Source organism: Schistocerca gregaria, chromosome 3 (genome assembly GCF_023897955.1).
Source record: "Schistocerca gregaria isolate iqSchGreg1 chromosome 3, iqSchGreg1.2, whole genome shotgun sequence".
Classification (NCBI taxonomy): domain Eukaryota; kingdom Metazoa; phylum Arthropoda; class Insecta; order Orthoptera; family Acrididae; genus Schistocerca; species Schistocerca gregaria.
In genome coordinates, this window is record NC_064922.1 from 113,592,094 (window position 1) to 113,619,544 (window position 27,451).

General features: G+C 44.0%; 1 protein-coding gene across 1 annotated transcript in view; it reads right to left on the reverse strand.

Annotated features, from left to right (window-relative positions):
• The window catches only part of LOC126355953 (arylsulfatase B-like), a 186,765-nt gene that overhangs the window by 61,938 nt on the left and 97,376 nt on the right, over positions 1 to 27,451 (reverse strand). Inside the window, exon 3 of the mRNA XM_050006542.1 lies at positions 20,089 to 20,248. Within this exon, the coding sequence (XP_049862499.1) occupies positions 20,089 to 20,248 (160 nt within the window). The remainder of the gene's footprint in view (positions 1 to 20,088; positions 20,249 to 27,451) is intronic.

The window sequence follows — 27,451 nt, forward strand, 5'->3', positions numbered from 1 at the left end:
CTTACACGAGGCATCCCAACAACTTTTTACCAGGCAACGTCGGTCAGAGCGCTGTTTCTGTATGAGAAATCGGTTGGAAACTATCCTCTTGTCAGCACCTTGTCGGTGTCGCCACCGGCGCCAACCTGGTGTGAATGCACTGAAAAGCTAATCATTATGATATCACAGCATCTTCCTCCTATCGATTAAATTTTGCGTCTGTAGCAGGTCATCTTCGTGATGTAGCAATTTTAATGCCCAGTATTGTATATTGTCCTTTACTATTCGCAATGTCTGCCAATGCTGCGGTAACTTTTTGATTCCGCTACTGCAGAAATCACGTGGGTTTGAGGAGAAGAGCTCGTCGAGTCATGTTCGAAGCGCATTTTCATCCGGAAACGAAGTTCCTTGAAGGCTGTTAGATAGAGTGCGGAAGAGGCAAAAATCCGACGTCGCACGATCAGGTGAATAAGGTGGTTGCAGAATGACCTTCCAATCCAGCTACTTACAGATATTTTTCGTCAGCCTTACAGAATTGGGGCGGGGTTTACTGTGGAGTAGCATCACTTCACGAAGTCTTCCTGGTCGTTTTTCTTGGACTGCGTTTGCAAGACGTCTCAATTGTTGACAGTAAATATCACGAGTGATGGTTTCACCTCGGGGAAGCGCTTCGTAGTACAGTACACCGTACTGTTTCAGCAGATGCATAACATTATCTTATGTGGATGCGCACAGGTCTCTGTACAGGCAGTTGCTGCACAGTTTCTGCTCAACCATACCTATCTGTTCCATAAGTTACCTTAAAGACATCATTCTAGTTACCAGTAACAATACAATATAGAAATGGTCTGTATTTTTTACGAACGAATTGATGTCGAACAAGAAGAAACGCTCATGTGGCCACCCTCTGATTTTAGTGATTTTGGCTAAGAGCATGCGGTACCCATACACTCGATTTTTGAAGCTTCCCCATTGTTTGTAAATTTCGAACAGTGGTGGAATGGCTACAGTTTATCACAGGTACTATTTATCGTGTACACTGACGTGGATGATTGTGGAGTAAAGAGTGCAAATGAACCTCATCAAATCCAGAAGGTCTTCCTGAACATGGAGAATCACTAACGTGATAACGATTCTCCTTACAACGAGAAAACCATTTTCTTGCTGTATTCCGTCTAATTGTATTACCCCTAGACAGGGCAAAAATGTGGCTGCCTTCGCTGCTATGGCCTGTGAGGGCAACGTTACTGGAACATCATCTTACGGTGCCTGCTCGAAGCAGTACACCTATAGGCAAATGTCAAACACATTTATGTGCGGTGCTCAGAGTCATGTAGCTCGTTCAGTAAGCGTCAACTGCGCACACTACACTGGCGGGTAACATATTCCCCTTGCGAAGTCAGTGCTTCGACCTTTAAAACACTGAGCTGCATCTACAGCCGACGCTCGCGCTCTGCAGTCAACAACATACTCGGAACACAGCGAAGTTCCTCTGTCCATCACATGGAGCCGCGAGATATCACCGTTTGCTCCAAACACAGTCTCCGCCCAGTGACTCAAAGAGTCATGGTGGTGTTTGCCATGCTACCAGAAACGAAGTCATGCTTGTCTGGGCAAACTTGTTTTTCGAATACGAATTTCGGGAAATGATTCCCATTTTCAGATCCGTTTTCAGTGTTATTTGCTATTTACTTGTGATGTTTTCTGTGTAAGAGGTTCTTTATTGTTTCTTTCTTCATTATCGCAATTCTATAGCTGTTCATCGAACTTTATACAAATTTGAGAAAAAAATTTTCTGCTTATTATTTCCTTGATACCGATTTCTGTAGAAGCTTACACATATTAAAGATCACGCAAAATTTTCTGTACACAGCACATATTAAATATAGGACAAACACATAAACAAACTGTTACAAAGATGTTTTCACATGTAGTTTGCAAGGATAACACTATAGGTCGTTGACAGACTGTAATGTCCTTTCATATGGTAGATATATAACTTAATAATATGCACCATTATTTGCTTGTACATTCAATGGTACTTATTTCTGCGCGTCATTATTTTAATTTAAATGTATCTTCAATGCATCTAAGGACTTTACTGATTCACTTTCGACTTTTTCATTTATTAATTTTTCTTTTTATATTTTAGATGATATTGAAGTGTGAATATATCTCCAGTTCTTCTTATAGCTCCATTTTTAGTCTTTATTTAGTAGGTGGAGTACTTAGATATTTTTCCCTACTTTCCCAAACGTATCTCTTACATTGTGTAAATGTGTGTCTGTCGCTAACGTGTATCTGTTGTGTCTGTAGATTTTAATGTGTTCTGTATACCAGTTGTTGAAATCTCAACGTGTTTGTCCTAGGTATAACATGTAGCACTTCTGCCGTGTTATTTCTTATCTATCATAATTATGCTTAATGCTATGTGTTTTTGTTCTACTTCATTAGATGTAGATAACACAATTTTTACTTCGTGGTTTTCTAAAATATCTGCAATCTTCTGTGATATATTGCCAATGTATGGAAGTCTTGATATGAATTTATTTTTGACTTTTTTATATTTATTGAGGTTTGTGTCTAGGAGTTTTTTCACTTTGTCTAATGCTGCGTAAGCCATAGAAGCAGTATAGTCATTGACAAGTGCAATCCGTATCTCTATTTCTATTTCTTGTTGAGTATTTTCTTGGTGCAAAGGTACTTCAGTTGCCCTTTTTAGCATTGATACGTATGCTGCTTGCTTATGTGTGGTTGACGTACGTGATGTTGCATGGACTGTGGTGTTTGTCACTATTTTTTACCCTTACATTATAAGGTGCTTGTGTTGTTCTGTCTCATGATATTTACGACCAGGTAACTGACGCTTTTGTGTTGTTCATGTTCCACTGTAAATACATCTTTCTGCTGTAGGCTAATGAAGTAATTTGGAACGTCTACTATGTTTTTGGCATTACCTTTTATTAGCAGTGGTTGATGATTATGTCAGCTGTGATACCAGATAAACCTGATCCCAGTACTAAGCCATGTGAGTAGTTTCAAACAATGCCATTAAATGTTAACTGTTATGACTTAGAGTTTGTTGGAGAAATTCCATGAATTCAATAACCTCTCTGTATGCAAGTTTTTTGTTTCACAAATTAATTTTGGATTAATTTTACATCTTTTTGTAGGTGTGTTTGAATAAATGCTGGAAATGTTGTACGATTAAAATTAAGCGTCTTGAGGCAGTTATGTGGCTTTTAGTTCTTCAGATAGTATTATAGATTTTTTTTGGAAAATATTTCTCCTTAAGCATAATATTTAATCAGTACTGAAAGTTTTCCACAGGTTGCTGGACTGTATATAGAGTTTCCCATACAACACCTTTGATTTCCTTCTTTTTGTATTTTTGCTATGTTGTTAAATGTTCATGCATAAGATCAAATTGTTTTCTGTTTCTGACAAGAGGAAATGTGTGTTCCTCAGATATTCCTTTATTTTACTTTGAAACCGATTTTCGGGTCTTTAAGCTTGTGCTGAATGTTGTTAGCATCAAATAATTCATTTGTTTAGCTATCAACTCCTTTTAGTTCGTTATGCATAATGTATTGACTTCGTCCACCTTTGTAACTACTGTGTATTGTGTTTGCTTTCCAGGTTATTATTTATTAAATTTGATGTGTTTTTGTCAGATTGTAAGACGTTTGTGTCATTTACTGTATATATTTAGACCTAAACTTTTCCTTTTTTCATTTATTTTTCAATAAGTTTGTTTATTTTGTTACATATTCTACTTTTGTATTGGAATTTACTTTTGTGGCATCAGATGCAGTTTTAGTTACGGTATTGTTGCAAGTTCCATGGATCATTTTGTATGATAGATCATAATGAAGGGAATGAGTCATTTTACATTCACAGCACAAATTAGTTTGTGCATACAATCACATTCTGAACTTCTCTATTTTTACTTTTTATTAGAAAATGAAACAGTTATACAGATAATAGTAATTAGTACCTATCGCTGTTTACACATTACAGTAGCAGACGTTCATCTGTGGAATGGATGGAGTCGTTAAGGAGAAATTTTCTCAGTTTTGTTTTCAAATTTTACTGTGCTGTCTATCAGACACTTTATAAGACTGGGAAATGCACCATTGTTACTTTTGAATTGTAGTGTATTATTTACAACAAACTACGTGAGGGACTAAATATTATGTTACTACAGCATGTTGTGTGGCATGAAGACTTTCTGTCTTAAAAATGATGTACCCCAGAACTTTATTCCTAATGAGATTACTGAATAAAAATACACAAAATAGGTCAACTTACTGACTTGCGTCTCCCCAAAATGTCTAATCATTTTAAGCCTAAATGTGACTCAACTAAGCTGTCTTAGAAATTTTCTAGTTTAAATTCTCATCAACATGGACTCCTAATATTTTTGATGTTTATCGACCATGAAATGATAATTAAATCAAGATCCTAAGTGGCCGACAGGCGTTGATATATATCAATGGTGACAGTTGAAAATGAGTGCCCCGAACATGACAGACGCTCTATCCATCTGAACCACCGAGGGTACAGAGGATTGTGTGACTGCAGGGATTTACCCCTTGCACGCTCCCCGCGAGACCCACATTCCCAACTTAATGTCCACACACTACATTCGTAGTGCCCCTGCCCATTACACTCATTACTCGAGGCAGACAATTTTACCGAGTCCCGTGAGAGCTGGAAAGAACGGATACAATCTTCATATAGTTAAGGCTAACTGGCCTTTGAACTTGTTCTGTGCGGATGCACACGCATTGCCCGAACCCTTAGGGATTCAGTAACATTGTCTGCCGCGAGTAATTAGTGTAATAGGCAGGAGCACTACGAACGTATTGTGTGGACTTTAAGTTGGGAATGTGGGTCTGACGGGGAGCGTGCAAGGGACAAATACCTGCTGTCGCACTTCCTCTGCGCCTTCGGGGGCTCAGATGGATAGTCTGCTTTCGGCAGTGACACAATGCGGTCCGTGTTGCCCTCCGGCCGTGCTGCGGTGCGCGCGCCTGTTTGTTTACGCCGTAGCAGCGTCGTGTTTGCGGTGTTTTGGTCTAGAACGAGATGGCACACTCGTACAGAAAAACGACTCTGAAATTCACTTTTGTAAACGACTATACACGAGCAAAGGCACATGAGATTGAACCTTTTTTGAAGAGAAGAGGTTAAACTCAGTCCACGGTAAATGGTGGGAATCCATTTATCGATCGGTTCAAGCGTCGTCTATGTCAAGCTTATTGACAAGGTGGTTTGTGAAAGACTTCTCCAACGATTACGGAACGGATACCGTTTCTGTCATGCCGACGGAAATGTTGGTGCGGTTGCAGTCGACCATGCGGGAATGGGGATCCGCACCACACGGGACTTCGAGCTTCCGTCTGATGTCCCGTCTGAACTTGTTAACGACCCCTTTCCACCGTACGGTACACTTCTATCCCATGTGGCCAAAACATACCCCGTCCAAAATGGGTGAGACACATACGGATAGAACTGAGAAAGCACGTCCCCTCCTATTTGTATATTGGGGGTTGTCGAGGGATTATAATATATGATGGACACCCTCGCACTTGCTCAGGGTGCGGGAAAGAAGGCCACATCCGCTCGGAATGCCTCCAGCGTCAAAATATGGTTCAAATGACTCTGAGCACTGTGGGACTTAAATTCTGAGGTCATCAGTCCCCTAGAGTCCTCCCCCGGTAGCTGAGTGGTTTGTCGTGTTCCGGCACTCGGCCAGTGCACATCGCGCGGTGACGGGCGGTAGCGCGGGCCAGTGTTTACGTCGCGAGCAGTGCTGAGGTGGAGAGCTGAGCAGCGTGTGCGAGCGCTGTTAACGTTTGTTTCTGTATAACTGTTGTAAGTAAGATGTCGACAATTAACAGAGCGAACAGCGTTCAGTGTGTTTTCGATCGCGCTGCCTTGCGACCGACGGCGTTTGAAATTCATGAGTGGATCTTTGAGGATTTGAAATTGCCTGAAGATATAGTCGACACATTCCAGTTGGACTTTGTGCAGTACTCGTTATTTATCAAATTTATTTCGAGTGACACTTACGAGAAATTCGCTGAGGAGCATGTTGGTGTGAGACCATTCCGTCATAATGATGGCAGTATTAGTAATGTCCAAATCGTGCCTTCGGGATACGGAGTAAGAACCGTCAGGGTATTTAATGTGCCACCTGAGTGTCCTAATGATCTGATTGCACGTTCTCTGTCACTGTACGGCGCTGTTTTGTCAGTTACAAATGAAAAATGGTCGAGTGCCTATCGCTACCAAGTTAATAGCGGGGTGCGCAGTGTACGTGTAGACTTGAAAAAGCATATACCTTCGTATGTTGCCATTGGCGGCTGTCGTGCACAGGTAACTTACATTGGTCAACCCCCTACCTGTTCGATCTGCCATTCAACTGAACATCTGCGGATGAACTGTACACGTAGACGTCCATTTCAACTTCCACGGGAACGTCCTGCAGACGGTAGTGAAAAGCTAGTACCACTATTGAGTGAGGTGGTCGCGGGGACTGTACCACCACCCCGGCAGCCGGAACATGTCAGCGAGGCGGAGGTGCCAGTTCAGGTGGAATGCAGTGCCAAAGACATTCGCGGTAGGACGGACGTCGATTCGGCACCGTCATCCTCACCGGGGCAGTTACCGCTGGGTACCAACGATGCGCCAGCCACCTCTGAAACTAAGCCGTGTGAGATACAGGAGCGGGTGCAGATCAGTTTGCCTGAACCACCCCTATCGGTAGAGACTGTAGCAGACACGAAGAAAGGCCGCCGAAGGAGAAGCAAAGGGAATAGTAGCAAAGAGGAAAAGTCGAATGATTTAGGACCCGTACACATGTCAGAAAGTGGCAGCGAGACTGAACCTCAATCTTCTTGCTCCGTGCGCTGCGAGGACACCGCGAGGCAAGAACGCATTCGTGAACAAACCAAACACCTGAAGGCACTACTGAGCGCTGAAAGGGATCAGAGCACCGTAACGGCCAAGAGGAAGAGCGAGCAGAGCAGCGAGCAGCTGCAGCAGCGCTCCCGCAGGAACTCGCTGACGTCAGTCGCAGCCCCGCGTGGTGGCCAGGCGGATGCGACCACGTTGACAGACTCAGCCGGCGGTGGCGGGCAGGGCGGCGCGCGCACCGCGCAGCACCCCGACAGCAATGAGCCGTGGTGGCAGCAGAACGAGGAGATGCAGCAGTAGCTGCTCTCGCGCATGACCATCGCGCTGCGACCTTCCCCTCCCTGGCCCGTTATTGGTTTTGACATTTCGTTTCGTACTCCAAACGTTACCAACGAGTTTGGTTCAAAGCCGGAGAGAAGGACGATGCGAAACTCACAGCTCATTGTCCTCTGAACCATCATGGGTGACAGCCAAACCTACAACATTACCACACTTAACGTCAATAGAATTCAAAGTGCGGTGAAACTGCGTTCGCTCAATGATCTCTTGTATGGTACCAGCGTTGACATTGCCCTCCTACAGGAGGTAGTCACAGCCTTAGAAGTGCCCGGTTACATTCTTATTGATAACATCAATCTTCAGGATGCTGTAGGCACTGCCATCCTTCTGCGCGACGGTATACCCTTTACGGATGTGCAGCGGCTGACCAGTGGTCGTGGCATTTCTCTTCGAGTGGATGGTGTGCAGATTGTTAACGTGTACGCCCCCTCAGGTAGCACTCATAAGAGAGATCGTTCAAAATTTTATAAAACCGAGGTTCCCATTCTTCTTAGCGGTTATCGTGAACATCTCATCCTTGGTGGTGACTTCAATTGTGTGCTGAACGACAGAGACCAAACTCCTAACACGAACAGATGTATCGAACTTGAACATTTAATTCATGGCATGCGTCTTCACGATACATGGGAACAACTGCACGGTGAACGGGTAGCGTACACCTTCGTAACCAGTCATTCTGCCAGTCGGCTGGATAGGATCTATGTGTCCGATGCCCTCCAGCGACACACTGTGAACTGTGACATAGCTCCTGTCAATATCTCCGACCATTGTGCATATCAGTGTTACCTCAACCTACACCGCCAGCCAATTTACCGCGGGAAGGGCTACTGGAAATTGAATGTCAGCCTTCTGCAGGATGCCCAACTTGAAGAGGAGGTGAACTTAACGTGGCAACAGCTCCAGCGGCACCGACGTCGTTACGCTAGCGTTCTACAGTGGTGGATTCAGTGTGCTAAGCCTAAATTACGCCTGACCGTCATGAGCTACGCCCGACAAAAAAGTTTTTGGCAGAAACAGACTATTGAATTTTATTATCGCTGTTTGAGAGAACTGTACAGTCGCACTAACAATCCTTCTCGAGACATCGACGTAAAGATCAAACGATATAAAGCGAAAATCACGGCGATACAACGCCAACGAATGCATGGCATCATCGTGCGAGCCCACCCTAATGACGTTGCCGCCGAAGAACGGGCCTCTCTGTATCACATCCTGAGAACGACGAAACGGTGTAAAGCCATGTTGATTGAAGCCGTCGTTGATGACGCTGAGAATGCCATCACAAAGCAACGTGACATCATCTCGCACGTCTACGACTATTATAGTCAACTTTACAAGAAGCAACTCGTTGATGAACACTCGTGCGAGGATTTTCTTAGGACCTTGAGCTGTCGCTTGTCACAACAGGATAATGCAAAGTTGGAATCTGTTTTCACACAGGACGAAATCCGACTGGCGGTTCACAGTGCAAAGAAAGGGAAATCACCAGGACCTGATGGTCTCAGCGCTGAGTTTTACCAGCGATACTGGAACGTCCTCGGTCCGACACTCCTCGAGATAGCGAATGAACTCTGGCGCCTGGAAGTCATACCCAAGGCATTTACGGAAGGTATCATCCTGCCCTTACCGAAAAAAGGGAACAGCAGGAAGGTCGAAAACATGCGACCCATCACACTCCTGAATGCCGACTTCAAAATCATCACCAGATCGATTAAGCTAAGGATGCAAACCGTTATGTACAAGGTTTTAGGCAGTTACCAGTACAGTGCAGTGCAAGGTCGAAGTGCAATCTCAGCTGCCTGCGATTTGAGGGACATCATCTGTTCATATGCTGAAACTAAAGGACAGGGCGCTCTGATCTTTCTAGATTTTGAGAAGGCTTATGACCGTGTACGTCATAATTTCCTATTTCAAAGCATGAAGAAACTAGGATTTGGACCTCATTTCATAGAATTAATTCGCAAACTTACTACAAACGCCTCTTCACGGATTCTCATTAATGGCCATTTTACAAAAGAAGTTTCCATCGAGCAGTCCATCCGCCAAGGATGTCCTCTCTCAATGATTTTGTACGCCATTGCAGTAGAGCCGCTCCTGAACAACTTAGTGCATAGCGGGATCGGGCTTAGCGTCGAGTCCGTCACTATCCCATGCATTGCGTATGCTGACGATATATGCGTAACTGTGTCATCATCGCAACAACTACTGTCAGCAGCAACTCTTCTACAAACATTCACGTTTCTTTCAGGAGCAACACTCAATAGAACTAAAACCACAGTTTTGCAGATCGGTGGCGGTATCGGAGACATATCCCATGTTACCTGGTGCAAGGTAAAGGATTCTCACACAACCCTCGGTGTTACTTTTGAAGCCAAACCAGACAAATTCCTGACGAAGAACTGGTCACACATGCTTCATAAATTACGTGCTGCTTTGATGCTTCACTCCGACCGTGACTTGAACATACTACAGAAAGTTAAGACCATCGAGATCGCCATTACGAGCAAGATGAATTATTTGGCGCAAATTCTTCCAATCTCCGACCACCTAGCCAAGAGTATACAACAAGCGTTATGTTGGTTTATTTTTAGGGGGCATATTTTCAAAGTTCAATTCGATACCTTAACCTTACCTTCGTCCAAAGGTGGCCTTAACCTCATTAAAGTACACAAAAAATGTGTCACCCTGCTCCTAAATCGCATCAGGAAGGAGTTTCGTACCCGGAGGACCAGTCTCATCAGAAACCTCATTCAGCGGTGGAAACCTCATAGCTTGGACCCACCCGTTAATATCGCCGGCATTCCACTTTCTTACCGACATGTGCGACTATACTACATGGAAATGAGCTACATTCGACACAACATCGTCGATACCGGAAGCCTGACGAACAGGAAGCTTTATGACCTTCTCATGACAACAAACCACAGGAATCGTCTCGAAGAAAAATATCCACATACACATTGGAGTATAATATGGCGGAATGTGCATAACGACATGTTACCATCACGCGTCATAGCAGACTGGTATCTCACAGTCAACGATAAAGTAGCAACGAATGAAAAGCTACATAAAATAGGCCTTCAACCAACGCCCAACTGTGACGCATGCGGAAGAGTCGATACGCTCCTTCATAGGTTCACTTGCGGACATGCAGAAGAAATTACAACATTTCTTCGTCAACGATTGTCAGTGATAGACCGTACGACGCCCAGTGGTGTAGACCTTTTAGAGATCATTCAGCCACAAAAACTGAGGTATCCACGAGCAAAAAACAACGCTACAACGTGGATCATGGGCCACATAGCATCGTTTATTATGCAGAATAGGCATGCTACTTTTCTAGACTATTATTCTTACATAGAAATTGAACACTTTAAAATAAGCCAACATTGTGACTATAGGAGGATATTTGGAAATATGCTGAAAATCATAATTAACGGTTAAATGCTTCAAATACAATATTTGGATAGTAGAGGTTGCCAGTTGCCTGTATGTATGAATCCTATTTGCTTCCTGGGACTTTATTTCTTGCCGGAATTTTACGATACTATTCAGATGCTCACCAATGCAGAAGGCATTTTTTTTTCCTTCCCATTTTCCTCTCAACATTTTCCTCTCTCGCAGAGCAGCGGAGCAACTTTCCTTTCGATAATGATGTGATAGTCTTTTGTGCACCTCAAGAAGACATTTCCTTTCTTTTCTTATATTGCGCAACGGCAGCCTAGAACTCATAAATAATATGTTCATTCTATTTTCATTACGAATCGAAGCACATGTTTATTTTTCCCTTCATAAAAAAAATAAAATAAAAAAAAAGATGGTAGAGCACTTGCCCGCGAATGGCAAAGGTCAAAAAAAAAAAAAAATAAAAAAAAATAAAAAATAAAAAAAAGTGGTCAGCGCGACGGACTGTCAATCCGAAGGGCCCGGGTTCGATTCCCGGCTTGGTCGGAGATTTTCTCCGCTGAGGGACTGGGTGTTGTGTTGTCCTAATCATCATCATTTCATCCCCATCGACACGCAAATCGCCGAAGTGGCGTCAAATCGAAACACTTGCACCAGGCGAACGGTCTACCCCACGGGAGGCCCTAGCCACACGACATTTCATTTTCAGTCCCCTAGAACTTATAACTACTTAACCTAACTAACCTAAGGACGGCACCCACATCCATGCCCGAGGCAGGAGTCGGACCAGCCACCGCAGGGGTCGCGCGGTTATAGACTGTAGTGCCTAGAACCCTTGGGTCACTCCGGCCGGCCCTCCAGACTCTTTTAGTGCAAACCCCGTGGGGTGACGTTTAGGTGCCACAACATATGACTGCATTATAAATGAACTTTAAGGTGGTCTGAGGGAAGAAGTGAGGAAGACTTTCGATGGGAGCCAGCAGCTGCACAGTATAGAGAACATGGACACCAGCGGATTGGGACTCAGGCCACCGGTTCCACCGCAGCAGACACCGGACATAATACAAGAGATGCAGCTGAAGGTCACTCCAAGCTCAACCGTAGTAGCTGCCGGAGCTTCCACCGAGAGCGTGATAGACCAGGCCCAAGACGGAGGATGCGCCATCCAAACATACGCGGAAGCAAGACAACGGAAACAGCGTTCGCCGAAGGGAAGAAAGAAGCGACGACTGGCTTCTGCTGACGATAGCCATAGTCCCGAGGGAACAGATGACGACAACGACAGTATCGACCTGCGACCTGTTACCAGAGGTTTCAACAGATACTGAGATGACGGCGCGGGAGACAGGAGTGGAGATGACGATTCTCCAACATCAGAGCAGTGACGCCGCCGTATGCCATAATTCGCCCGGCTCTGGAAATTTGCTGAGGTACTGAGCGCAGGAAATGGACGAACAGGAGCAGGATGAAAATGCGGGTATGGTGATTGAGGATAGTTCTGGCCATGCGCCGTGAGGGGTCACGGAATGTTGAACAAATTGGTGTGGTTAGGAGCGACGGAGTCGCCGATGACCGACAGCAGTTCGGTTTCAACACTGTCGCCTGATGACACTCCCCTCCATCTGATGAACACACGCCGGGCGTACCGCATTACGATGATCAACATTAATGGCATTCCGACACAAAATTCAAATGCTGAAAGATATATTGCACGCCGCAGACTTGCATGTTGTACTCCTACAAGAAGTGCGTTTTACTTCGCCGCCAGAGTTCTACGACTACGACGCACGTTATTCAATGCACGACGAGAGTGGATCCGGTGTGGCGGCCCTCACCAGGGAAGGCATAGAAGGAAGTCATGTCCCTCCCTTGGAATAGCGGTGACTGTCGACGGCGTCCGTTTCATCAATGTATACGCGCCGTCTGGCTCCACAAAAAGAAGAGAAAGGGTGACCTTTTACAACGAAGACATAACACCGTTGTTCGCCGGCAGATATGACACTTATGTAGCGGGTGGCGACTTTAATTGTGTCGTCGCTCGTAAGGACCAAGTACCTCATTATGTTCCATGTATGGAATTGCGTGCTTTGATTACCGAAATGGCGCTTCTGGATACCTGGGAATAGCAGCATGGCGATAGAACGGGTCACACGTATGTGACGGGACACTCGGCGAGTAGGCTTGATAGAGTGTTTGTGACGCGCGCTCTACGGGCAGCAATACTGGATGCCGAAGTCTGGCCAGTGGCTATTACGGATCATATGGCATACCTCTGTACCATTTCACTAATGCGGTAGAAGATATGGCCGAGTAAGTGTCACTGGAAAATGAAGGGAGCAGTTTTACATGACGCTGCATGTCACCGGTCGATAGAGGAGGTCTGGGAGAGTAGCGTTCGCGGCCAACGGGCATACACCTCGGTTCTTCAGTGGTGAATCAAATGCGCAAAACCAACGTTACGGAGAACGTTGATACTATACGGACAGGACAAATTGCAGTGGAACCGCGAGACGACGGATTTTTATTTCACAGTTATAAGGGAGCTGATGACCCAACAACCATCGCCGGAAAGGCGCACGGCCATGGGCAGGATAAAAGACAAGTTCTGACGAGACTAAGAATGGAAGGGATAATGGTCCCGGCGAGATTGACGGACACAGGTGCTGCCGAAGCCCCCTCAATGAACAACGTAGTACGTGAATGCCAACGACGACGAAGGACATTGATCAGGGAAATAATCTCTGAGACTGGCCAGCAAGTTGTGACCCAACGTGACATTGGGCAGGTGTTTACTGACTATTTCCGCCAGTTATATGGACCTGTACAAGTGAACCACGAGACACTAAATGATTTCATCTTTGAAATGCCAGATAGGGGACCACCACTGAATGTGGAGACTTCCCTCACAGCTATAACGGAGGACGAGCTGACAGACCCAATTGCCAGGGGAGCTCCGAAGAAGTCCCCAGGACTGGACGGTTCCCCAATTGAATTTGACCGCGACTTTGCGTACCTCATGGGACAGACGCGGATTCATATGTATAACGATCTCCTGTTACCGCAGATTGAGATACCTGTCGATTTCACGGAGGGTATCATAATCCCAATACCAAAACCACGTGGTGGCAGAAGGCCAGGACGTTATAGACCACTAACCCTACTGAACTGCGACTACAAGATTTTCGCGTGCATCCTTGGGGTTCGTCTGAAGCCTTCAATTACTGATAGACTCCTCACAGATCAAACGTGTCTCGGTGGTAGGAGTAATATCCATACGGCGTTTGGTGATTACCGAGATATCGCAGCGGTGTGCCGACTGGGTGGGGCACAAGTCTCTATTGACTTCCATCATGCTTTCGACAGTGAGGATCATATCTTTTTGCACGCCGTGATGGGCAGATTGGAAATTCAGCAGGCTTCATTCTAGGGATAACACGACTGTTACATGGCATGCGATCCAAGGTCTCAGTGACTACATTGTCATTTCACGGTCAGTTCATCAAGATTGCCCTCTTTCGATATTTTTGTATGCGATGGCGTTGCAACCCTGCCTATATGGTTTCCGAAGACGGCTGGATGCAGTGCCGTTGCAACAGCTGATCTTTCATTGCCGCGCTTATGCTGACAAAGTGATGCTGCTGGCACAGACAGGCTACGAAGTACGTACGGAATTAGAATTATATATTATACCTTAAGCTGCTGACAGGCATTGATATATATATATATCAACAGGGATACGTGAAAATGTGTGCCCTGACCGGGACTCGAACCCGGGATCTCTTGCTTACATAGCAGACGCTCTATCCAAATGATGTTCGAAAGAACAGACACCACGCCCATCAGCAGCTGAAGGTATAATATATAATTCTAATTTCGTTCTGGACGGCTGCAGGTCATCAGTGGGGTCTGTTGTTTCGGACATGTCCGAAACAAAAGATACCATATCGATATAAATATACGTACGGCGTTGGCATGGATACACCGATACGGGATGGCGGCGGGAAGCATGCTTAATCTACAGAAGTCACACTGCATGAATGCCGTCGAGGATTACGACCAGGGGAGGAAGGCCTGCTCATGTTAGTTGACACCATAAAATGCTTAGGTGTCACATTCCACTCAGACGTGCATCGGATAGCAGCGGATAAGTACCGACGCATATTGAAGCTGATGCGGACAGTTGCGCTGTTACAGAAATTAAAAGCGTTGGATATGTTTCAGAGGGTGGCCTATATTAACGTGTACCTAGCACCGAAACTCACTCACGTAGCGAATGTTCTGCCATTAAAGCGCACAAACGCAACGCGTCTACAGGCAACTTTCGGAAGTTACGTGAGTGTGGGACAAATTTTTAAGATCCAATACACAACGCTTACGCTACCACCTGGTTGAACTTGGTCTGGAGAACGTACACTCCTGGAAATTGAAATAAGAACACCGTGGATTCATTGTCCCAGGAAGGGGAAACTTTATTGACACATTCCTGGGGTCAGATACATCACATGATCACACTGACAGAACCACAGGCACATAGACACAGGCAACAGAGCATGCACAATTTCGGCACTAGTACAGTGTATATCCACCTTCCGCAGCAATGCAGGCTGCTATTCTCCCATGGAGACGATCGTAGAGATGCTGGATGTAGTCCTGTGGAACGGCTTGCCATGCCATTTCCACCTGGCGCCTCAGTTGGACCAGCGTTCTTGCTGCACGTGCAGACCGCGTGAGACGACGCTTCATCCAGTCCAAAACATGCTCAATGGGGGACAGATCAGGAGATCTTGCTGGCCAGGGTAGTTGACTTACACCTTCTAGAGCACGTTGGGTGGCACGGGATACATGCGGACGTGCATTGTCCTGTTGGAACAGCAAGTTCCCTTGCCGGTTTAGGAATGGTAGAACGATGGGTTCGATGACGGTTTGGATGTACCGTGCACTATTCAGTGTCCCCTCGACGATCACCAGAGGTGTACGGCCAGTGTAGGAGATCGCTCCCCACACCATGATGCCGGGTGTTGGCCCTGTGTGCCTCGGTCGTATGCAGTCCTGATTGTGGCGCTCACCAGCACGACACCAAACACGCATACGACCATCATTGGCACCAAGGCAGAAGCGACTCCATCGCTGAAGACGACACGTCTCATGGGGACGGTTGCGAATGGTCCTCGCCGATACCCCAGGAGCAACAGTGTCCCTAATTTGTTGGGAAGTGGCGGTGCGGTCCCCTACGGCACTGCGTAGGATCCTACGGTCTTGGCGTGCATCCGTGCGTCGCTGCGGTCCGGTCCCAGGTCGACGGGCACGTGCACCTTCCGCAGACCACTGTCGACAACATCGATGTACTGTGGAGACCTCACGCCCCACGTGTTGAGCAATTCGGCGGTACGTCCACCCGGCCTGCCGCATGCCCACTATACGCCCTCTCTCAAAGTCCGTCAACTGCACATACGGTTCACGTCCACGCTGTCGCGGCATGCTACCAGTGTTAAAGACTGCGATGGAGCTCCGTATGCCACGGCAAACTGGCTGACATTGACGGCGGCGGTGCACAAATGCTGCGCAGCTAGCGCCATTCGACGGCCAACACCGCGGTTCCTGGTGTGTCCGCTGTGCCGTGCGTGTGATCATTGCTTGTACAGCCCTCTCGCAGTGTCCGGAGCAAGTATGGTGGGTCTGACAAATCGGTGTCAATGTGTTCTTTTTTCCATTTCCAGGAGTGTATATGAAAAGGCACAGGCGTTGTTCGTCGGTACGCTTTTTCGACAGTGGCGCGGTTAATTTCGCAGTATCTCGGGTGCGTTGGCTGATGCACTGGCACCCAATTCAATGGTGCCCCCGGTCAATGTGGGCCACATTTCACCGAAGATATCAGATTTAAAGTCTTTCTTTACGGAGCTTAGTTACGTCGGAGAAGCCTTCCTAACAACACGACTACCGACGACGCGAGATGTGTACCAAATATTACTGCGCCGGTGCCACAGGAATTCCCTGGAAAAGAAGTCCCCAACAAGAACCGACGACAGATATGGCGCAATATTCCGAAGTTTACCTCCCAACGTGGTATGCGGTGGTAAATAGGAAGTTCGCAACGAACCAACGGTGGCATGCGATTCATTTGTCAGAGGCTCCATTGTGTTTAAGCTGTGCAACAGTGGACACTGATGAACATCGTTTAGTATGTAGTGGGGCGGCTCCGGTGTGGCACTTGACACGACAGATACTGACGTTCCTGTTACGCACCGCCTCTCACACAATTTAATCGGTAACGCTCCTTTGCCCCAAGAATTTTATTTTCCGGTCAATAAAACAAATGCAGTGACATGGGTACTGGGAATGGTTGTGGGCTACATCTGCAACGAATGGGAAAAAGATAAAATGGATTTTTGGCATTTGCTCCTGGGTGGACACGTGAAGCTGCAACAGCATAAGAAATGTAGGCAAGACTTCGCTAATTATGAGCGGCAGACATTTACCGACCTGTAGACCAGATGGGGTGTGACGGATGGGAGATGAGGTAGACGAAGTAAGCCAAGACAGACACCCATCACACTTACCGGAAACTTGGTTATCTTCGAGAAGACGACCCAATCTTACGCCACCGTCAGGAGAACGGGTCGACAGATGGCTCTATTGCTCGATCGACCGTCGGTTGGTGATTAGGTGTCGACCCCGACTTGAATTTCACTTCATTGCTAGAGGAGTACGTTTCTTTTGTATTTGTACTATGAGCGATGTTGTCCTGTCATTTTCATTTGGACATTTTCAATTTTATTCATTTCCTTTACTTAATTTATTTCCTTTACTCTAATTAGGCACTATTTGTCGTAATTTGGACACTGTAGGTAAAAAGATAGATAGAGTGTAATTTAAAAAAAAGGATAAAAAATAAAGAAATAAAACAAGAAAAACTAAAAAAAAGATGGATAGAGCGTCTGCCATGTAAGCAGGAGATCCCGGGTACAAGTAGCGGTCGGGGCACACATTTTCAACTGTCCCCGATGATGTATGTCAATGGCTGTCGGCAGCTTAGGGTCTTGATTTAATTATCATTTCATTCTAGAGAGCTGCACAGATACCATCTTCATATACTATCGATCTTGGTGCTACATCTTTGTCGACCGGTGTGCTGGCGACAACTTACGCCAGTACATTAGTTAACACTGAATGTAAATTTAAATGTTTGGACACCATTACTGAAGGTATTTGTCTTAAGTGCAGCCTTTTACAGAAATGAATAATAGGCGATGGACAGTTGATGAAACAAGACTGAGCCGTGGCGGCTCATATCGATAGTGCCACTCTGGTGGTTTATCTTTCCTGCCACGGTCAAGGCGGTAAGCAGCGCATTCTGGGGCCTACACGAGGAGCAACGAGGCGAGGTCCTATGGGGGGTGTGCTCCGGGACGTGGTGGGAGACGGTTGTCGGGTTGACGCAGCGAGTGTGGGACCGGAGCTTTCGCATGGAGATATACAAGTTGGCTCTGAACGGAAGGCGCCGTACCAAGCAACGGGAAGCGGGCGTCCTGTGATTCATGTGAAGGAGTAACGATTTTTGCATTGGATGTCCCAGTGGTTCCCGAGAGTTGCGGTGGCTGCTTTCGGAGAAGAGAATTGGTAAGAGCTTGTGTCTACGCTCTTTTCCGTACGATGATGCTGCCTGCCGTTATGAACGGATGAAAATCAGGCGCTTGTATTGACTATACGGGAACTCATGTAGAATTACATTTCTGATTGAGCCTCACATGTACTGTGACAATTTAGAGGCGAAAACTGTGGTGGTTTCATTAGGTCTGGCTCTTTGCTGTGCAGCTAAGGGAGTCAGTTATTTGGGATAACTGATGCAGGACCATTATGTTGGTCTAAGTGATACGTTCTCCACTTTTTGTCTATGGCTTTCCGAATCGAAATCGTGGGAGTACACCTGTGAGTAATTAGCTATTGTATTGATGATTATGTTGTAAAGACTGTTGTGTGGAGTGTTAAATCACGCGCTGATTTGTAGCCAATCTAAGCAGAAGTTACCATTGCTAATTGCTTATCTGCTACTGTCCTTATGATTGGCGTTGTCTGTCTTTTGATTGTGGGTGTGTTCACGTTAAAAAAAAATTACGGTTAGTATTCATAAAGGCTGTGTAGTAAGGAAATTGCTTAAGCTTTTATCATATGCTGGTCTGTTTGCCTGTCACGTTGGCTTTGCAGTAACTTAAGGAATGTGTATGGTGGTTCAAGATTGTACGCTGACTAGTATTTGAGGTCGTGTCGAGATTAAGGGCGAGATCAGCATCCCGCATACCCGCACGCTGCGCGTGTTTAAACGTTCCGCTGTTCCGCTATTGGGGAGCCGGCTCTCTGTTCTTGGATTGTGTAAGGATACGTGATGAGTGCATCGCTGTAGATTTTCGCGTGATACACTGCGGGGAGTTGGTGACGTCCTCGAGCTAGACTTGTGATGTATGTTGTGTTGAGATGGAATTAACTGTACCGAACTTAAGAGAGCTTTTAGTTTGTTTTAGGTCTGTACATGGGATGATGTTGATATTTTGTCGATTGCGGCAATAACTTCCTGTGTGGGGAGATCCTCTGAGGGACTTGTATTGTACTGTTGCAGTGCAGTACATCTGAAACGTGCGTTATATATTACTGTTTAATCCTACATGTCTTGGATGTAATATGGTTGTTGAGGATTATGTAATTTTGCTCGCTGGTTCCTTAAAGGAAGTATTTCGTTACAAAATATGTGCTGGGTCAGAGCCTTTTTAAATATGATTTTAACTCGTCATTCTAATTTTATAGTCTTGCATTCTTAAAAGGCTTTCAGTTAAATGATTGCTATTTGCCTGTGTAAATGTTTGAGTGACTTAAAGAACTGATGGTTCCTTTTGGGTAATACCTGAGTTATGTGTTGAAGAAATGTGTCTAGTCAATGGTGATGCCTTGTTCTATTGCTACTCTACCCCTTCCATTCCACAGCCTATTGAGCTGCTTTGTGTCGAAATTGTGTTCAGAATACCCCTCGGACCTGACACCTCAAAAACAACAGAAGCCATTGAAACTGAGTTCTACAAACGAATGCTGAGACTTGACAGATCGCAGAGGTATTGAATGAAAGGGCAGGAATGAAAATATGGTACAACTTGACTAAAAGGAGGGACTGGTTCGTTGGACGCATCCTGAGATATCAAGAAATAGTCAGTCTGGTAATGTAGGGAAGTGTGGGGTAGGGGAGGGAGGGTGTGGGGTGGGTAAAAATTGCAGAGGGATACCTAAACACGGGTACAGTAAGCAGGTCAAATGTATGCATGTGGTAGAAGGTAGGCAGAGATGAATATGTCTAAAGCGGATGGAGTAGCGTGGACAGGTGCTTAAAATCAGTGTGCAGACTGACGACAATAAGCACAAGACAGCAAGAAAACACCTCTTGTTGAGTGCTGGACATACCTATGCGGACTGGGTACCTGGACGTCATGAGGGCTGCCCTGGAAGGCGTGCAGATGGCCTGCACGTAGTGCTGGTTCAGGATGACCCCATGGTAGGCCAGTGCGTCGATGTTCGGGGTAGGTATCTGGTCAGAGCCGTGGAAGCTCACGTCGTTCCAACCCTGGAATTTTTATAACACGTGTTTGCTTTCCTCACACTCAAGTTTCAAAACACTGTGCATACTCGGATAGTAGCTACCAATATTCACCGTGGCAGTTAAAAGCATAATCAATAATTATAAGTTATAATCATACTCTTTTGAAAGCTTGAGCGTACTCATACAAGCGTCAAATTAGAAAGAAAACCGATAGTTACTCGAATACGGTAACGATCGTCTTTTAACGCTGTTGACCTGTTACTAAAGTGTCGCTGTGCTCACTTTCGTAAGGATAAAAAAGTTGTCAATGTTGTTGGTGTGGGAACCAAAGTGAGAAGAGATCCAACAGGTGTGATTGTTGTACCTTAATCTTCCTGTTCAATCCTGTAACAGAAGCAAGATATTATTTTTAATTCCATTTTTAATGGTGGTACTCACTTTTTATGTACTGTAATGATTTTCTGAAATTACAATTATTACTCCGGAAATTATGGGTTTTGCTAATTGTGTGAACTTCTTACAATGTACAACATGGCCCCATTTTATTCAAATTTAAAGTATTGCAGTAGAGGAAATCTTGTCAGTACTACATTATTTCTCTACCATACACAAATAATCAGTAAGTGAAAGAAAACTAAGCAGTAGTATTGTCAAAAAGTAGTTACATGATTAACACCTTCTGAAATAGAAGCTATGGGAAATCAACACAAATTTTTATTTCCAGGACAGGTAAAACTGACAAGACGTAAAAGACACTCAGTTCATTTACAATCGTACATGCTCTATGGTGGAAGAACTCCTGCTGTTGGAAGGTACAAGACGGTCCATGACCAGTGAGATGCACCTTTAATGTGCGTAGAATGTATAAGCGGTTGTAAAATATATAGCATTTTACTCTCCATAAAATTTAATACAAGAACTAACAATATAAACCATGTAGCTTTAGTGTACGATACATAACTGAAATGTGTAAAACGCGATTTACCTAAAAATACTAAGCAAAACACAAACTCATGTCCAACAACTATGAAAACTGCAGAAAATTGCGGCAAATGGGTATGTCTCTAGTGTGCATTTCTTGATGTGATACTAAAATCATTCACTTGCCTGAAGCGCCGAGTAAAAAGCATTGTGAGTCCCCACTTGCACTATCCCCTAGGTATAACACTCTCCTCTACTGTACATGTGAGGACTGCCTTATCAATACATCACTAAATAATGTCTATATATCTAACGATGTTTTAAACAGGACAATTAAATTACGTTTAGTAAAATGAGCAAAGAAAATATGGGTGTTCTTTACTACAAGTGAGACGTGGATAACAAATAAAAATCTGAAAACTGTGTTGCCAGTTTCATAGTTTCTATGCAACGAGCACGGAGTGAACTTATTGCAACTGAACTGAAGTAACGAAAAGCAAACGAACCAGGGAGCACAGTGCTGAAGACATTGAATACATGTTTGGAATAAATCGGTTATTCGGTAATTCGGCATTAATTTTTCAGTGACATCCCAAAGTAATAGGAAACCAGTTCTCATTTCATTTTTTAATTATCATCCCATATTGATACCTGAGTGCTTATACAAGAGACGTACATTCCTTCCTTCACTTTCTCGCCTTTCAGAGGAGCCTTAAGCAGATCGCTAAAAGAGGCAAAGAAAATCCGAAGGTACATCAGCTAAAGGTGGCAAAGGATATCAGAAGGCATATTGCAAGAGCGTCTAGAAAACAAATTTTACTGGTATTATGGGAGTGTACGAGTATACGTAGCTCCGGCTGCAGTGAGGCGTATAGTTATCTGTCCGTGGGAAGATAAAGAATTCTGCCGCGACAGACCTAGCGGAACCCCTGTGAATATTTGCAGTCAGCTCAGGACCAAATCTACTGGACAGTGTATTGGACGAGGATCTCCTGTCTCCTAACCTGCAAAATAACGTGAACGCAATCCTACCTGTTATTTCCCAGGGGAGTGCCTACGATAACATGGTTGTGGGGCCACAGAGACTGTGGCATGAAATTACTCGCCAGTACTGTATCCACCTGAATGGCAATTCGAATTGCATCAAATACAAACAGGTTGATAGTCAGCAATTCCACGGTATGGATAGCTGCATTTTGTTCATACACACGCAAGTGTACACACACACAAACACAAACACACAAATATGCCATTTGCGTATGTTTCTTCACCTATAACATTTTTGCAGGAAAATGTATTTATAACTGATTATAAGGTAGTTACTACTAAATAGATTGTTCCAGAACGTCAGAAAATACACAAATCTGTATACATAACAGGAGCCTGCCGTCAGACGGGCGGGGTGACCGTAGGGTCAGGGGCGCCTTGCCCTGGTTCTCGCGACTTCCCCCGTCGGAGGTTCGAGTCCAATCTGGGGCATGTGTGTATGTGTGTGTGTGTGTGTGTGTGTTGTCGTTAGTGTAAGTTAGTTTAAGTTAGATTAAGTAGAGCGTGAACATAGGGAATATGGCCTTAGCAGCTTGGTTCCACAGGAAGTCACCACAAATTTCCAAAATTTCCTGCAGTCAAGAACGGTTACTTAGTATACAGAATCTGTGTTATGTTCGGTATACTAAGTAACAGTTGTTGACTGCAGGCTCTTGTTCATAATGCCGAACAAGACGAATCCTTCTGACGTGAGGTAGGAGTGAATACGCACATGGTTCCAATAAAAGTTCCACATGAACCTTCGCTTTGACTTTTTATTGCTATGAAACAACTCGTACTTCAATCATGATTACCAGTATTTTAGAAGGACATTGTTTAAAAATAGTTAGTTTGTACTTCACAAGACAACTGACTCATAAAGTTTCAACGCCGCTAGTAATTATTCGTTTTGAGATTGAATACCTTATTTGAGAACTCTCATTTCTGCCTCAATTTAAGAGTGTATACCTTATTTGAAAGCTCCCATTTCCGCATTTATAAAGAAAATCTTTTCTTCCTTGAAGAAGAACTATCTTTAGTCATATTGTTGGGTTTGTAATAATTAAGGAATGTTCGAATTTAAAACTTAATCGTTTCTCGAATCTTCTGATAATATCACTAAAAGACGTAGTAGTTAATAAAATATTTCGACTGTAAAACTTTTTTCTGGAAAAATTCTTGATGAGCTTATCATCTGAAAAAAATTTATATACCAAACTTTCCACCCATGATTGGATAATTTTATTTCACAACTGTTTATTTAATACATCGTCATTAGTTAAGCTAAACAGTATAATTAGTAAACAGGTATAGAGTTCTTATTCCCTCTGTCATGTCTTCTGTCACATTATTGAAAATGCAATTTATCTGTACTTGAATGTTTTGTAAAACCTTCCCTACGCCATCACAAAGCTGTAACATGGATACGACCCACAATTAGTCTTTGATTTGCCGTCAGTCTCAGTATATCCTGTAATGATAAATGATCTGCTTAATGAACCCGGTTTCATTTCTGTCAACCAGATCACACAAAGATGATCTTCGGAAAGTTAAGTACATTTCCTACATTAAGACCTTGATACTTTGTTTTCTAGTAAGATAACAAAAAGTGCCAATAAGAAGCTTACATTTCCTGAGCTTGGAGGAAGAGAAAGAAACTTAAAATCATGGCTTCATATGCGGAATGTTATTTTAGAGAGAGTGCGCAAAATTATGTGAATAAATATTTCTTTCAGAAAGGGGAGCGACTCAGGAAAAAGGTGCAGACGAATGCCAGAAAGGAGATGAGTGTTTCATGAAAGTAAATGGCACAGTGATGGGATTTGCGTTGGAGACTGAAACGACTACCACATATTGATATCGTTAATCTGAGTAAAATAAAGCACTTTACAATGAAATGAACACCCTTAGCTGCTTACAGGCGTTGACATACGTCAACGGGAACACATGAAAATGTATGCCCCGACCGGGACTCGAACCCGGGATCTCCTGCTTCCATGGCGACGCTCTATCCATCTTTTTTTTATCTCACTTTGTTCGTTTTAGTTGGTTGTATCTGCTCGGCGCGGACGTCGAAAGACCCCCGTTTCAGTTCGTTTTCGATCCATGAACTCAGTTTCTTTTTATTACAGAGGGCAGCTAATCCTCTGACCGAACACGCAGAGCTACCGTGCCGGCAACCCATCTGAGCCACCGAGGACACAGAGGATATCGCGACTGCTGGGATTTATCTCTGGCACGCCTCCCGCGAAACCCACATTCTCAACTTATTGTCCCGCACTACATCCGTAGAACAGATACCATCTTAGTAAATATAAAGACTTTGTTTTAATTTCAGTGACCTTCATAAATCTAGATAATTATAAAATATTGATGTGTGAATGTTGTTTTTTGGTTATTAACTTGTGTTTTTCCGATGTTACAATCACCGAAGAAAAGGCAGCTTTGGTATTAGAAAAAGCGGAGAGTGATATGATTGTGGATTAGACCAAAGTGAAGGCGAAAGTGTTATAGTAAAATCTCTTATGAGAAAAATAAGTGACGAAATAGGGACTGAAATAGCAGAGTCGAAAAATCAACTCAGTGGTCAAATTGCGGAAATAAATGACAAGATACCAGAATCAAAATTATATGACATGCTCAGATAGTACAATGAAAAAGCAAATGGCCTGAGCAGTACTGAGATCAAGTAAGAAATTGTAGATCTTAAGGTGAACAAAATAAATGCGGTAGGCAATGTTGGAACTCCTGACGTGTATAATGTAAATAGGGATGAAGTAATGAGTCAAGTAGTAGCATTGATGCAGAAAATGAAACGGATGCTTTGATTAAGATAAATAATTCAACTGCAAATGTACTTTTGTTATTTGAATCAACTTTTGTCAGAATAAAGAGAAAGTCAGGAAGAAGATGTAATGAAACTGTCAAAGACCGTCACAGCACATCTGGAGAACGAAGAACTGTTACACAGACGTGTTACTATGAATAATCACTTTGTAAGACACACAGCATTATTAGTTTTTAGTTTAGGACGATTATTACGGAGCGACAAACTCAAATAAGCTATGGACATGCAATAGGAATTAAGTAGGTAGTTTTGAGAGATGAAACAGTGAAGGCATCAGAGATGCAGCTATATTCTTAAGTTCTAAACCCACCAGCTTCTCTTTTTCATCTGTCGTCGAAAGCCCACATGTTCCGAAACAGTTGGCGATCATTTGCTCCATCACGTTTTTCCACATTTTACCGAGCAATCTCACAGCATCGAAAATATTGATAGTTGTAAGAATGGCCGGTCGCTGTGGTCGAGAGGTTCTAGGCGCTTCAGTCCGGAACCACGAGGCTACTACGGTCGCAGGTTCGAATCCTATCTCGGGCAAGGATGTGTGTGATGTCCTTAGGTTAGTTAGGTTTACTTAGTTCTAAGTCTATGGGACCGATAACCCCAGATGGTAAGTCCCATAGTGCTTAGAGCCATTTGAACGATTTGTAACAATGTCATCGCCATTATTGCTGACTGTCATTTGGACCGCTTCTTACTTGAGTCTTCTTTGGCGTTCTTAATTGTTCCTTAATCTAACTGTTGCAGTTACGTGGTAAAAACTGTATTGTCACGGATTTTGTGAGCGCTGCTATTGTCCACAAGAAACACAATTTTTCGATTTTCAAGAGTCATTTTCCTATCTAAACCCTTTAAGTAATTAGAAAACACTTCTAAAGTCATCCATGCTTTCTTGTTCGTAGTATTCTCCACAGGTAACGACTTACAACGGGAAAAACGTACCTGTATCTTAGGTTTTCCAATCGTAAGTAGCTTTAGTTTTCCTGGCCAGTCATATTTGCTACTAACAGAATGGTTACACGACCTTCGCTTAGCTTGCCTCCGTGACATTTTTCTCTTCGGAAGGACATTTTGTTTGGAAGACATTTGTAAAAGAGTCCAAGTTAGTTTGCTTTAAAAACAGCATCCGGTTCGTAATATTAAAGGATCCTCTGCAATTCTAACTTCCATTCATTGCAATTTTGTTTTCTACACCTTGCCCACTCAAACTTCGGAAAACAATGGCTTCCCTTTTCCTGAAATTTTTGTGACCACTTGTTACACGTACAAAATGTATCGTATCCCAACGTTGCTGCAAGATAATCCACGTTTTCTGTCAAATTGAGTCCTCCACGTTCACTTTTTCATTCTTTGTTGTTGGTAACACTGTACTAAAATCTCTTACAAATCAGGAAACTCACCCTTCCATTATGGTTTCCGATCTGTCCCTTAATCTGTGGTAACCATGTGGACCTCATTGATTACTGTCGATAGTGTGCCTGCCGGAATCGCAAACTCTGCAGTTATGTCTACGTTTTTTTTCCTCTCCTGCTTTCAGTTCGTCAGTTAACCTTTGCTATCCAACGAGTATCAGACATTTCCTCTTGGAGCCCATGGCTGATACTTAGAGCTCACTCTCAGTCAAAACAAACTCTGCCTCAAATCGCAGCTGAAAGGTGGGCGTGGGAGCTGCAACGCGACGCCGATCTCACTAACGCATGGACACAGGGAAGGCAGGGCTTGGAACCCCCCCCCCTTCCCCCCCCCCCTCAATCAGCATCCACTGGTTTGTAAACTACAGTTTGTGAGTAAATAAATCTGTGTTACATACTAGTTGTTTATCCTAAATGCGTACAAATTGTTTCTCATTTTCCTCCACAGTGATAATCTTTGAACTTGGAATATGCCCAGTGAACTCCACTAGATGTACCATATCAGTCTGTAATGCTCTGCGTCAGATCTATTACCCTCCCTAAAACGCTAGTGAACTGCTCTCGTTTGCATTCCCAAGATGCTGTTTGCAACACAGGGGATTATCGTTGGCATGGGCTGCGCAAGATAGGAACAACGTACTTTAAATTTCATGTCCGATGATTAATTTATAAATTGTATTCAAAGAACTACTAAATTAGTTTACCAAGCTAGAAAATTGTGGCAATGAAATAAAAGGAAACTAAACATTAACGTGCAGTGTAACAAGCAGCACTACAATACATACAAATAAATTATTACAGGGTATTTTCCAAGTCGTGAACGTATAGAGGATAGCAATGCGACATAATATGTAGTAACCACTAATGAGCGAATTGGCGAAGTGGTAAGGCACATGGCAGTGATCCAAGGGAACAGCGTTAGACAAAGTTTACCACGGCCTCGAACGAGCTGTTTCTGCACGACACAATATCCTAAGCTTGCTTTATTGTGTAACAATAAAAATAGCTGATGTCGACATAGAGATC